Raw genomic sequence first — 13,688 nt, 5'->3', positions numbered from 1 at the left:
GGGAATATGGTAATGGGTTACCCGTATTTGGAGGGATCCAGGTGTGCGAAAAGGTCATAGTTAGGGATAATAAAAAAGCAAGATTTGGAAAATAGTTAGGCTGAATAAAAAAAAAATCCAGTGGTGAAATGCATTAGAACAGTGGTTCGCAAACTAGGCCTGCCACTTGTTCAGGGAAAGCCCCTGACGGGACTGGCCGGTTTGTTTACCTGCTGTGTCCGCACCATGTTCCCTGGACAAATGGCAGCCCTAGTTTGAGAACCACTGCATTAGAAGATGTGTATAAGACACTCAAACGTTGTGGTCCTCATCTGTAGAAAGAGTATAATACTCCCTACCTTACAGTGGCAATATAATGTGTGTGATTCATTGCCATTTGGGAAGTATTTTGCTATATTTGCCGAAAGATGCAGTATGATCAGCTAGCTAATGCAAAGGTAAAAAGATAAGCAACTCTATGTGATCAAAGGCAATCATTCTGGCAGAGATTTCTGATCACATCATAAACCTTAAGACCAGATCCCACAGTGGAATTACAGCCTTAGATTGTTGATTATATTTTTATAAAGAATGTTGCTATCAGCTGTGGATTTTTTTTTAATGTAACCATGGGTCTCTCCCCAGACTCTCACATGTTGTTCTGCCATGTACTATTGTATAGTTCAGTGGTTCTCAGCCCGTGGGTCACTTGCAGCCCAGTCAGCACAGAGCTGTGGCCCATGTGTCATCCTCAGGGCCATACAGGTAGTATATATATTGTGTGGATGCCACCCACATAACACAGAGAGAGCTGCATATGCAGCCTGCAGTGGTAAATAGGTTGAGAACCGCTGCTATAGTTGGCCAAGCAAAGATACTCTGCATGGATGTGTTTCTGGAAGGTGCTGAGTACCTTGGACTCCCGTTGTCTACTGCTGCAACATTTTGGCATTGTCTAGCTTATGAGAGCTTGACTTCTGAGCCTTAATGCTCAATTTGTTTTCATTTAAGAGGAAGTATTTGATAAACATAGCTGAGCGCAGACCCCTATTGGTTTAATTTAATATAATGGGACAAAGTCATTCCTGGTATAATTCCTTTGACACCAGTTGATTTTCACCAGGTATAAATGTGTCCCAGTGGCACCAAAGAAACTGGTGGTGGTGTTCACTCTCAGTAAACAGCAGATCACCCGTGGAACTACCTCAGTGCCAATAACCCTGGTTTAGACAAAGATTACTCCCCCTTACATTGCGGTCCCAGTGGGAGTTAGTTATTTTCAACTACCATGAATAAATAAAAAGGAAACTAGTCACTAAGTATCATTCGAAACAAGAAACAAAACCAGGACAATTCAGAGGGACTGATTCTTTGTTTCCGTGCGCCTTGTGCCGTCATTCGTACCAGTATAAAATGGGTGTAAAACGCTGCCAATTCCCTGGTGGAAATGATGGCACAAGGCGGAGGAGAGGAGCTGAGAATCAGAGCCCCTTTTCTCATCGTATATGTTAATATTATGCCAATGTATTCTAACACATAAAGGGCCTGATTCTGATCTCCATTACACCATTATAGCTCTTTTGACTTCAGTGAAGCTGCTCCTTGATTTATGCTAATTTAAGTGAGGCATGAATAAGCACCATAGGATGTAACAGATCTTTGCAATACAGAGAAACAATGGATCAAGTTAAGGAAAGAGCAGAAGCTTTATTAATGCTGGATTTCCTTGATCTTTGTCAATTTCAAGCAGGACTGAAACATTGTATTTTCTGTATCAGTTACAAACTAGCTCTTGAGAGATGGATTTTCTTTTAAGAATGTTAAATTTATTTCCAAAACAGAATTTAAAAAGCTGGTGCAATCCCCCTCTCCATAATAAACTTACAGGCAAATTTGTCAAAGATTAAAATGACTTTTTTTAAATATTCGTTTCCCTAAGATGCATCACCCCATTGTTAGAGAGTTAAACTTATTAGAGTGATTGAGAAGGAATGCTATCTGTACCCGACAGGCAGGAAGAAACTGCAGTAGAAAAGCCTACTTCCCTTGGGAGAGATCAGATATCAGACTTGCTGAGCATCAGGTCTAACCCATAAGCCTACCATCTACACCCCCATCTCAGCTTTGTTAGATTGCTGTAATCGATTACCATCTTCTTCTGACCAAACAGTGGAAGGAAGAGAGAGAGAGAGAGAGAGAGAGAGCATAACTGCTGCCTGCCTGCCTCCCTTTGATTTGATGGCCTTTATTCCTTCTAATTGGATAAAATAGGAAGTCACTAGCAGTCCTGTGTTGCTGGGTGTACTGATTTCACTCAGAGCCGTCCTGCAGAGGGGTGGGGGTGGGGAGACAAAGGAGAGAGGGTGTCCGTATATCAGAGAAACAGACTGTGAGGGAGGAGAGGGGGGAAAAAAGAGGAGGAAAGTGAGCGAGCGCTCAAGAAGGACAAAGAGGAAGGGGTGGGGGGAAGAAGGGAGTTACCACCCTCCTGGCATTGCGCTTCCTTTCAAACCTCTGTGCAATGATATTGTTTGCAGGGATGCTCAGGGAGCAGGCACCTGCTGCTCTGTAATGATTCAGCCTCTTCCAGCCGCGGCTTTAACACAGCAGGATGCTGTTGCTCCTGGCACTGTTACCTCTGCCGCTGCTGCCACCGTTGCTGCTGTGCCTCATTTTGCTTTTGCTTCTGCTGCATGACGGTTGTTTTCTTCGTCTCAGCAGACACCAGCCTCAGACGCTCAAGGTGAGGAGCCAGCCTTTCGCCCTGGGCTATTGGTTCACTTAATCTAACAATTTGTGCTTTGTTTGGTGCGGTGTCCCCCCCCCACACCACCACCACCAGCCCCCTCGGAAGAGCTGGGATGGCTTGAGAGGCGTTGAAGGAATTATAAAAGTGGCCAGGAAATGGGAGCTAAGTAATTACTAAGCAACTCTATTTCTTGTTCAATAGGAGAGGGGTTTTTTTTATTTTTTCCCTCTCCCAGTTCAGATGCTGTTCTTGAACTTGGACTCTCTACTGACTTCCACTGTATGACTTTTTCCAGAATTGGGCGATTTGATTTTTGCCTGTCTTATAGTAATGGACTGTGATAGAGTTAAGGCCTTTTGGAGGTGAGCTGGTTGAGATTTTTATGCTTAAATATGTCTGAAGTATCTGCAGAGACTTTTCCCCACTCCTCGACTCAGCTGAACCCTGCTGCGTCTCTTGAAGGGCTCCCCGCTGAAGACAACATGTCAGGGATGCAAACGGAGGACGGGAGGGTCCAGGGAATAGCAGGCCTTGCCGCTACTTGCTGCGTGTGCCTGGAGGCAGAGCGACTGAGGGGCTGCCTCAACTCTGAAAAGATCTGCATCGTCCCTATCCTGGCTTGCCTGCTCAGCCTCTGCCTCTGCATTGCTGGCCTCAAGTGGGTGTTTGTAGACAAAATTTTTGAGTATGACTCTCCTACCCACCTAGACCCTGGGAGGATAGGGCAAGACCCGGTGATTTCAGTGGAACCTACTGCTCTGTCTGCTTGGGTGCCTTCGGTAGTGCATACCTCACCTTTCCCAGTACCGAGCCCTGAAACCAAGGTTGAAGTTACAGTGCAAGCTGATAGTTCACTAGTGCCCGCCGAGCCTTTCCTCTTGCCTTCTCCGCATAACCGTGTCTTAGATTTTACATTGTTGCCCTCCGCCGCACCTTCCTTCCCTCCGCCCACGCTGGAGCCTGAGGTGAGAGAGGCTACCACCGTGTCTCAGGCACAAACAACAGAAACTAATCTCCAAATTGCACCAAAACTTTGTAAGTAGCAGCTAATTTTTTTCTTCCACAAAGGACTTTGATTGTTCTGTATCTTTTCCTTGTATCTGACATTGCATGTTAGGTTGGAATAAACTGAGCGAGGTTCAGGGGTGGATCACAAGCTCTCTGAAACTGTTGCTAAATAGACATGGTGGTTGTACCAGAAAGGATATTTTGTAAAGCCATATATCCTGGCCAGTTATCAAGAGGCAAGTCTTCACAAGTTATTTCATTGCATACATTATACAAAAGGCTGAATCAGTTTAATTACATTTTGATTGGTATCTTTTTCATGTAATTTAGCATGCCATTTCAGTGATCAATTTGATCTGCATTTGCTTTGAGTCCCTTATATTTGTTAATATCATTGTCCTGTCTCTAAAGCACGTCTATTTCCTCTTTCCTGTCTTGCCTTGCTGATAAATGCCCCTGCCATCTTCCTGAAGCAGTCAGTGAGTGCAGTGGGAAAGGGCGACAGTACATTTGTAGCAGGTCTAAAAATTCCAGAGTTGTTAATGTAGCAATTACAATTATGGCTATTTTTTCATTCAGGGCTCATTACAGGTTGTTGGGGTTTTTTTTCCTCCTCAAGGGTTTGACGCTGCAAAACCTTACTCATGAATGCATCCGATGAAGTGAGCTGTAGCTCACGAAAGCTTGTGCTCAAATAAATTTGTTAGTCTCTGAGGTGCCACAAGTACTCCTTTTCTTTTTGCGAATATAGACTAACACGGCTGCTACTCTGAAACCAATTACTCATGAGTGTTGTCTTATCGATTTAGCTCGGATGATTTGGTTAAGGAGCTCATACATGTAGAATTGGGCCCCGAGTTAGCCTTTTACAAATCAAGCTTCTGGAGAAATTTCTCTGTGTTCATTGTAAAACATCTATGTAAAACATTGTAAAACATATGATCTATTCAACATTTCATTGTAACCTGTCAGATGGAAGCAGGTTAGGCCGGATGGCCTGTGATCTCTGTAACTCTTGTAAGTGAAAAGACAGCTGTGCTAAAGACCAGGCCGGGTATCCACAATCAAGGTCTCCAGTGGTTAAAACTGGCAACAAATTTTGTTGTAGGCTTGCTTAGGCGACCCTCTAGTCTCGACCTTTGTGCCCTTCCTAAACCACTGCAGGCTGATGACTTGGTGATTCATACGTACTTGGCCTCATCCTGTTTCCATTGAAATCAATGAGAGTTTTGCCACTGAATCCAGCTTTGAAGCATGCTCAGACTCAATGTAGGATCAGGAGCACCCGTTTACTCTTTCAGTAATCATCTTGGGTTAGTTATGTTTTATATTAGAAAATGTCATGAGCCAGATCCTCAGCTGGTGTACGTAGGTATACCTTCATTGACTTGACCCATGGCCCAGTTAGCATAATGTCAAATGATGTTCCAACGATATTGAAAGGAAAATGTAAAGATAAAAATGTATAACCCTATGTAGCCTTTTGCTTCAATAATGTATGATGGCTTGCTGTTAGATGGAGAGTAAGTTTTCTGAGGAGAAGAGTCTGATAAGAAAACACGGGTGTGCAGTCAAACAAAAGCATTATTTGCCTAGTTTACAATCAGTTGGGAGACTCTGGATTAAGTTATTGGGACCAGCTTTTGCCATGATGACAAAGGGTTTTTTCCTCCCAGAAGTAATTAGCACAGCAACTCCTTTTTGTAGCAGTATCATCGACAAACCTCAGAAGTATCATTAAAGGTGTGACAGATGTCACTGCAATCCCCACCTCTTTGCACCTGGCAAAGTGACCTAAGAACACCATCCCACTGAAATGGCTTGTGGGCTGGGGGTGGGAGGAATCAAGAGCAGCTTCTGCAATAACAGCAACGTACCACCCTGCAAAATTCAACATGGAACAGCTGGTTTGCTCTCACTTGATCACTCAGAGTCTGAAGTAAATGACTAGCTGGTGAGCAGCCACAGGCAACAAGCCATTATCTGCATTCAGATCCACTCACATCTGGGAAATAAACGGCTGTCCGGGAATTAATTTTTTTAGATAAATATCTACTAAGTGTGTTAAGGGATCTGACTTCCACATAGATCTTGATAGAAAGAAAAGAGGGGGTTGGCAATTGATTTTGTTTGGTTTGCACAGAGTGAGAAAGATTTACTGCTGCCTAAAAGCGTAAGTGTAGCAAGTTCTGAAGCTTCGAGCAGCTGCAGTTCCTTGAATCCCTGTGGAAATAAGGGTGGAAAGGCAGATTGTACAATATCTACCACAGAGTTCAAAGAGGCATTTGGTCCTGAGGTATTTTAAACTGGATTGCAAACATAATCTATGTTATGCCAGCAAAAGTTAGAGGGATAAACAAGAAACTGCATTGAAACTTTATTATTTATGAACAGTTGTGTCAAGTGTAAAATTCTGGGAATGGTGTCTCAGAAAGTAACATCTGTAAGTTGGATTGGCCTTATGGCATCTCACCCTCTCTCCTTTTTCCAGCATGACTAGGTAATTTATTCAGAAAAAGCATGTGAGCTTTCCCTTTGCATTGATACTTTTCCATCGAGGACTAAATAAGAGCTGTCATGGCTCCTATTCAGTGACTGACATATCATTTCTGAACCAGACCCTTCAGTGCACTTTAGAATCCGTTTCTCCTCTTCTCTTTTCTATCTAACTCAGCATATTCCGTTTAGAGCTCTACCCTTCAAGGTCATAGTCTGTTGAGGGCTAATTGATTCTTCTTTATCCTGGAATCTGGGAGAGAGCAGGAGAGAGACAATCCTAGTAATTGTGTCAGCTGTGTTAGTCCCAAGACCAGTCTACCTGGTATTATTATACTTCGTGTTCTCTCAGTACAGAAATAATGTCTTTCCTTCCTTGGTGGCTCCCCATTTTAAATGGTCATTTTTCCTTTGCTGAAACAGAAAACAGAAGCAAACATTTCTAAGTGTCCACATGTGTGAGGCATGTCAGTTTCTGCTAAATTATATGTGTGAATGTTTCATTTAGGTGGGGTCTATAGAATATTATGTCTAAGACATGTAGATCTTATGAATAGGAATACAGTGCAGGAACTAAATTCTATTTTTTCTCTTTAAGTGCAATCCTGCAGCAAGGCATCACGTACTCTAATGATTATGTTTCCATAGTCCTCTAATGGGTATGTTTTCATAATAATTGTTTTGTTTATAGCTGCATAATATCTAAACTATTCCTCCCTCCTGATAGATCTTTAAGCTGCTTTCACTTTCCATTTAAATGGATTGTGCCCAAACCAATTAAGTTCTTAAACCTATTCATGTGAGCAAAATTGATAATATGCAAGTGAAGGTAGAGGATAAATTGTAGCTAGAAATCTGTGGTGCTAGCCTTGAGATCTCAGTAACTTTTGAGTTAGAGCCATGGGTTTTATAGCTCCTCTGGACAGCCACAGGGTCTGATTCACCACTTCCTTACACCTTGGCCTGAGTTTTCGTAGCCCTGCATTTTGCGTAATCAATTGCATCAGTGCAAAGTAACCGTAAAACACTCAGATTCTGACGTTGCACTAGTGAAAAGGACAGTATTAGGTGCAAGGCAACATCGAAATGGGCCCCAGCACACTGCACTCCCTTTGCATAGGTGTAATTGACTCCACAAGGTGGGTCAAATTCTGCTCTCAGGTTGCATCACTTTAAATCAAAAGTAAATCCATTTTGCTGGAGTAGCTTAGATGAATAGATCAGCATAGCTGAGCACGTCATTTGGTACAAGATGTGGAACCTGCCGGCAGGCATCTTGCATGGCACTGCAGAGCTGCTTGAGCTCGGCCCAGGCAGGCCTCGCCTACACGGCTCCTTTGTCTTTTTATCTTTTCATTTTTATTCTCCTCCGTCAGCTCAGGTGATTTACTCTCTTCTGACGTTTCTGCCACTTGCGATGCCTGGTTTGACATTTCTGGATGAAGTGATGCCTCACTGTGCCTAAAAGCCTGGGTTCTTCATGGCAGAAGGGCTCTTCCTTGTGTCTCCACTCTTCTACACACTGAGCTGGCGTAGCCAAGTGGTCAGCCTATTGATTCCAATGAATTCTACTGCTAGCTCTGCCAGTGACTGTCGCTGTGAGCACATGACCCCTCGCTTCCTCAGTTTCTCCGTGTGTAAGATGAGGATGATAATATGTCCCTATCTCCCAGGGGTTAGCTATCGCTTGCACTGTGCATTAAAGATGGAAAGCTGTAAGTATTGTTGTTACTTGTCTGCCCTTGGCTTAGACAGCTCTTCTGATTTTCATTTCTCTGATTTCTGCCTCATATTTTACTTGTCTCCCCTTTTTGTTCCTTTCCTCAGGAGAAGTGTCAGCAAAATGATTATTTTCGGTGTTCAGGCCATTAAAAAAGCCATCTCAGACTTGAGAACAGGACCATTTAGCTCAAAAACCATCCTCTTTCCTCTCAAAATAATCGATGCACCATGGCATAATTGCTGATCTAAATGGGCCTATTTTAGGGTTTGGAAAAAAAGTAAGGGTAAAATTGACGTTTAAGTGGCTTTACATCACATTGTCGATATTGTCCACATTTCTGCTCCTTACCCTGGGTTCTGTCCCCTTAACTCTTCTGGTTTTGCTGCCTCCTTCACCTCTTCTCGTTTCCAGATTGGCTCTTATACCTCTGCTTTTGATTTTTCTTCTTCACCTGCCCTCAATTCTCCATCTCAGCCTACCGCCCCTCCCCACAGACACATACCACCACCACTTCTTGCTTCTCTTATGCAATGGTTTTCACTGGGCAGGGATTATGTAATCTGACAGGCCTGGGTGTGCTATTCCTTTCTCTTTCTCTGGTAGTACAAGTTGGGGGATGCTTTTTAAGGTATGTCTACGTTGCAGTTGGACACCCACAGCTGAATCGGGCTCGCAGAGTTTGGACGAAGGGGCTATTTAATTGCAGTGTAGACCAGAGGTGGGCAAACTTTTTGGCTCAAGGGCCACATCTGGGTATGGAAATTGTATGGCGGGCCATGAATGCTCAAAAAAGTGGGGATTGCAGTGCGGGGGGTGGGGTGAGGGTTCCGTCTGGGGATGATGGGTTGGGAGTGCAGGAGGGTGCTCCAGGGTGGGACCGAGGGGTTCGGAGGAAGGGGGGACAGGAGGGAGTCGGGGGTGCAGGTTCTGGGTGGCGCTTACCTCAAGCAGCTCCCAAAAGCAGCGGCATGCCCCCCTCCGGCTTCTACGCATAGGCGCAGCCAGGCAACTCTGCATGCCTCCCTGTCCGCAGGTGCCACCCCTGCAGCTCCCATGGGCCACGGTTCCCGACCAATGGGAGCTGCGGGGGCAGCGTGCGGAGCCTCTTGGCTGCCCCTACAAGTAGGAGCTGAAGGGGGGACATTCCACTGCTTCTGGGAGCCGTGTGGCAAGCCCCAGACCCCACTCCCTGGCAGGAGCTCAAGGGACGGATTAAAACGTCTGGAGGGCCGGATGCAGCCCCTGGGCCGTAGTTTGCCTACCCCTGGTGTAGAGCTTCAGGCTTGGGCTGCAGCCCCAGCTCTGGGACCCCCCCCTCCTTGCAGGGCCCTACAGCCAGAGCTCCAGCCCGAGCCCGAACATCTACATTGCAATTAAACAGCCCCTTAGCCCGAGCCCCACGAGCCTGAGACAGCTAGCATGGACAGGCCAGTCCTGGGTTTTTAATTGCAGTGTAGACATACCCTCAGAGGTCATGCACAGAGCTGTGTTCAGTAAGGGGGCAGGAAGCCAGAGCTGATAAACAGCCTAGGGGTTTATTTCATGAAGGTTAAACATATAGGAGGAGAGCTCAAGAGATGGCCTCCCATTCCCAAAGCATGGATCTTGAAATAGCTGGGGCCTCATCTCATGCCCATTGAAGTCAATGGCAAGGCTCCCATTGACTCTGAAGGGTTTCAGAGTAACAGCCATGTTAGTCTGTATTCGCAAAAAGAAAAGGAGAGTGATCACTTTAGATAAGCTATTACCAGCAGGAGAGTGGGGTGGGAGGAGGTATTGTTTCATGGTCTCTGTGTATATAATGTCTTCTGCAGTTTCCACAGTATGCATCTGATGAAGTGAGCTCTAGCTCACGAAAGCTTATGCTCAAATAAATTGGTTAGTCTCTAAGGTGCCACAAGTACTCCTTTTCTTTTTATTGACTCTGAAGATGCCGTCTCAAACATGGCCTGTTCTGTTGACTGGCCTCCGTTACTCCAGCTACTACTGATAATGGGGGGTGGGGGTTGGTATGTCCGTGTGTATGTATATGCTTGACTACCCCATTTATCTACAACAGGTTACACCTTACCCTCTGGAAAAATGAGGCTTCATATGGCCAAGAGTCCAGTGAAAAAGCATTCAAAAGGGTCCGCAAACCCACCAACCCACCGTGCAATATAGAGACGCTGGCTGGCTGCCTAGCATTGTAAATCCTAAGAGATGTAGCTGGGCCTCTGTTAAGCAGGTTTGGTTAAGGATATTCCCAGATACTTAGCCCTCCAATCTCTGTGTATTCCTAAAGCCCTGTCTCTGTAGGATCCAAGTGCTGAGAGGAGCTTTAGATGTGTGTAATCAAGGTAACAATACGCAGAATACAACAGGGCTGTAACGTATAAGCACACGTGCGTGTGTGTGAAACAGGGGTGGAGAGCCATAAATGTGGATCGTTCATATTAGCTACAAGTAGCAAACCCATTCAGATTTCCAAAACATGTCATAATAACATGTTTATAGCACCAGAGAGGATCACGCATTTTATTCATTTTGTGTAGTTTTGGTTCTTTTTTTAGTTTCTCGCTCCCATTTTCCCCCTTTTCATGAAATTAATTAATTGAAAAACAATTATTCAGTTTGTATGTGCAGCAGACTAAATTGATCTAAAACCAGTGGGCCACATTCTGTGCTCTCTCGCACTGGTGCAAAAGCCCCCAAGTCACTGGCCTGTACCTGTAGTAACTCAGTGCAGTGCTTGACTCAATATTTGGTTATGTAAAGCTGATAGCATTAAAATGCGTTGTCTCTAGTCATTTCTAAAGCCTTTGCTTCTAAAGATGCTCTGGTTTTTTCAGAGTGAAGTGATTGCAATTACCCAGGTTTTAGTTTGTTGGGGAGGCTTTTGTTTATAATTGCTTGATCTGAACATTTCTTTGTAAGCCTCTTTTGTAATGGAAAATTAGGTATTTGCTCTTACAGTGGAGAACTTCAATAACCTTTGTCTCTTTATATATGCATATAGCCATTTGTATTTGTTATATTAATGCATAGATAAATGTATAATCTGTAAGTATATACGTAAGTATATATTCATCATGACTTACTTATTAAAAATGGTGTCTGGGGCCATAGCACGTCATTAGGTTTTGATCAGTGGGGAGAACTGCTTAAAAATTGGTGGCATGATAAGGCCCTAAGTTTGGATTTTCACTGCAGGGGACTTGAATTCCTATCTTTCTGCACCTATTGAACTTTTAAGTTCACTATTATATTTGCAGTTTGCATTGCAGATGATATTCTTTGGTTCTAAAAAGAGATCTGCTACTTTCCCAACAGGAGATAAGAAGGCATAATTTGGCTCAGATCACGTTAATATGTATTTGTGCATTTACTCTGTGACATGGAGCTGGAATGATGTAAATGAAGCCTTCTACGTTTGATCATTTGCAGTCCTGCTAATGGAAATGCAACAATTTGCTGCAGAAACCCAAGTCTGAATCAATATCGATTCAATGAGGCAGCTGGTTCAGGGAAAGATCATATGATAGCAATCTACAGCAGACAGCCACTCTGGCTGGATGGCGGAAAAGGGCAGACAGGCCTGATAAAATAGCATGGCAGGTGATGAAGGGCTTCCTGTACGAAAAGCATATTTAATCAAGGTCACAGAGGTGTTAGGAGAAAAGGCTTCATAGATTTATTGGTTGTGATTGTAGGTACTGTACTGTTTCTGGGTGCAGGTAAAATATTTCTTTGGGGAGTTCCGGTCAGTTTATGGAAGCTGTATCTATTCTAAGAAGAAACTATGTAAAGTGAAGAAGGGAGCATTTGGGCTCAGTCCTCAGCAGCCAGAAAGCTCCCCAGAGGTGCAAATGAGAAATCCGTCTGGCACAGGAGATTCCTTGGGTAGCACAAAGTTGATGTAACCGACCTGTGCCCACTGCCCTCCCTGCTCCATGCAGGAGCTGTGTCAGAGACACAAGGGGGTTATCAGGAGCAGAGTGGGACAGAATTGATTGTGTGGCATAGTGGCTGACTGCCTCTGACATAATTTAGAGCAGCCCAGAGGGTTACAGTTGCATTAGATGTAATTTCAGTCCCGAGGCCAGCCCAGAATAAGGGAAGAGGAAAGGTGGCATAAAGCTCCTCTTTGAGTTCTATTTTACATTATTATATCAACTATTTCATTGTGTTTCCTATTTAAATGAAATAAAACTTTTTCATGTATGATTCTTTTTCTTAATATACTCCATTCTGGAACAGGCTGGCAGAGGGTTCTGAAGACTCAGATGGGTTTTGTCTTTTTGGCAGTTCATGTTTTTCTTCAGTTTTCAAGATGAAAAGAAATCAGTCATGGCTTGGTAGTTGCATGATGCCAGGTAATGCATATGAAGCTATGATCTTCAGTATGATTAGTGACATAATTCAGTTTTGCTCTGGAGTTCCCCCAAAAGGTTGGAATTTTATACTTTTATTAGTCAATTAATTCTTAAGATTAGACACAACAAAGGGGGAAAAGACATCAGGCACATTCATAAGCCTCTCTGCATGCAAAAGAAACCACCAGCCTTATAAAAAGAAATGACTTGACTCTTTTAAGGTGTTGATTAAAGTCATCATGAAGGTGCCAGAATTAGATTCAGTAAGAGAGCTTCAAGTGCATTTGTTGTTTTGGCTATGGTAATTCAGTGTCTGCAGCCTTAGTAGACACACTGGCCTGAATTCACTAAAAGCCCTTTTCTGCCATTCTGGCAAAAATAATGTAACACCCTCTCTAAGGCCCATGAACATCTCCAGAACTATATGAAGGGGCCTTTGTGTAGCTAAGAATTGGGCCTTAATACTCATAGCCCTCTGTGTGCTCTGCCTACTCCAGGAAGTGGTACCACTTCGCTCACAGATGCAGCTTTTGTTTATGCCAGTGGAAGTTTTTGAAGGCATCCACCATAGGAAAGGCAGGATTGTCCGCTACAATATAATGTGTAGGGATCTGACCAATCTAGCTTTAACTGTCCCGAACAAGGGGTCTTCCATCAGCTCCCTTGGGAGATTATTACTCACATCTCACATTCTAGGCTTTCTTGCTGTGCTTTTATTTGCTGCAGTTCATATAAAATACCACAGCACGCTTCAAGGATTGTTAGACATGCTTCCAATACCGTTAAACAATGTCAATTGCGGGTAGCTTGTGTAGTTGTGGTATGGGAGGGATGGAAGGCATTGTAGTTTCTGGGTGATGAATGGGTTTCCTATGTGAATATTTTGTTAGGGAGAGGATTAGAAATAAAAGAGGAGGGCCTGGGAAGGACTGAAAGAAGCTTGGGGTCACTTAGGCACAGAGAGGACAGCAGGAGAGAAGTCTCCTTCTGCCTGCTGTGGATGGACCAGGGAGAGATGAACAGGAAAAGCTTTGGCATTTTAAGATGTTGGCGAATAGAGAAGAGACAATGTGCGTGGGAGAAGTGAGGGAAGACAGGTTTGTCCTCTCTCCCTTGTAGAAGAAAGCAGGGAAGATCTGGCCCTTGGTGCCACAGACACCCTGAGATCAGTGCAGGGCTCTTTGCCCCTGCATCAGCCTCGGACCCACTCCTTAGGGTTCCCATGGTCACAGCTGGCTCCAGGACGTTCTGCAAAGGGGCACAGGTGTAAAAGCAATACGTTCTCTGGATGTACTGTGAGTCTGAGAGACTCTCTGCTGGGCACCCTCGAAATGAAGGGAAAGAGGCCCAGCCTCCCCGGCCTTTGCTACCGCATGCC

General features: G+C 44.3%; 2 protein-coding genes across 3 annotated transcripts in view; both read left to right on the top strand.

Moving 5' to 3' along the window:
• The first annotated feature begins 2,590 nt into the window (after window positions 1-2,590).
• Window positions 2,591-2,764, top strand: LOC144264737 (uncharacterized). The gene has a single exon (XM_077816529.1). The coding sequence runs from the start codon at window positions 2,591-2,593 to the stop codon at window positions 2,762-2,764; it is 174 nt and encodes a 57-aa protein (XP_077672655.1).
• A 356-nt stretch (window positions 2,765-3,120) lies between these two features.
• The window catches only part of NRG1 (neuregulin 1), a 128,494-nt gene continuing 117,926 nt past the window's right edge, over window positions 3,121-13,688 (top strand). For both annotated transcript variants that reach the window (XM_077816528.1, XM_077816527.1), the window contains exon 1: window positions 3,121-3,763. In XM_077816528.1, coding sequence (XP_077672654.1) covers window positions 3,121-3,763 — 643 coding nt within the window. The remainder of the gene's footprint in view (window positions 3,764-13,688) is intronic.

This window comes from Eretmochelys imbricata, chromosome 5, assembly GCF_965152235.1.
Source record: "Eretmochelys imbricata isolate rEreImb1 chromosome 5, rEreImb1.hap1, whole genome shotgun sequence".
Lineage (NCBI taxonomy): Eukaryota > Metazoa > Chordata > Testudines > Cheloniidae > Eretmochelys > Eretmochelys imbricata.
Note: the sequence above shows the minus strand (reverse complement) of the source record. Positions and strands in the feature narration are given on the sequence as shown.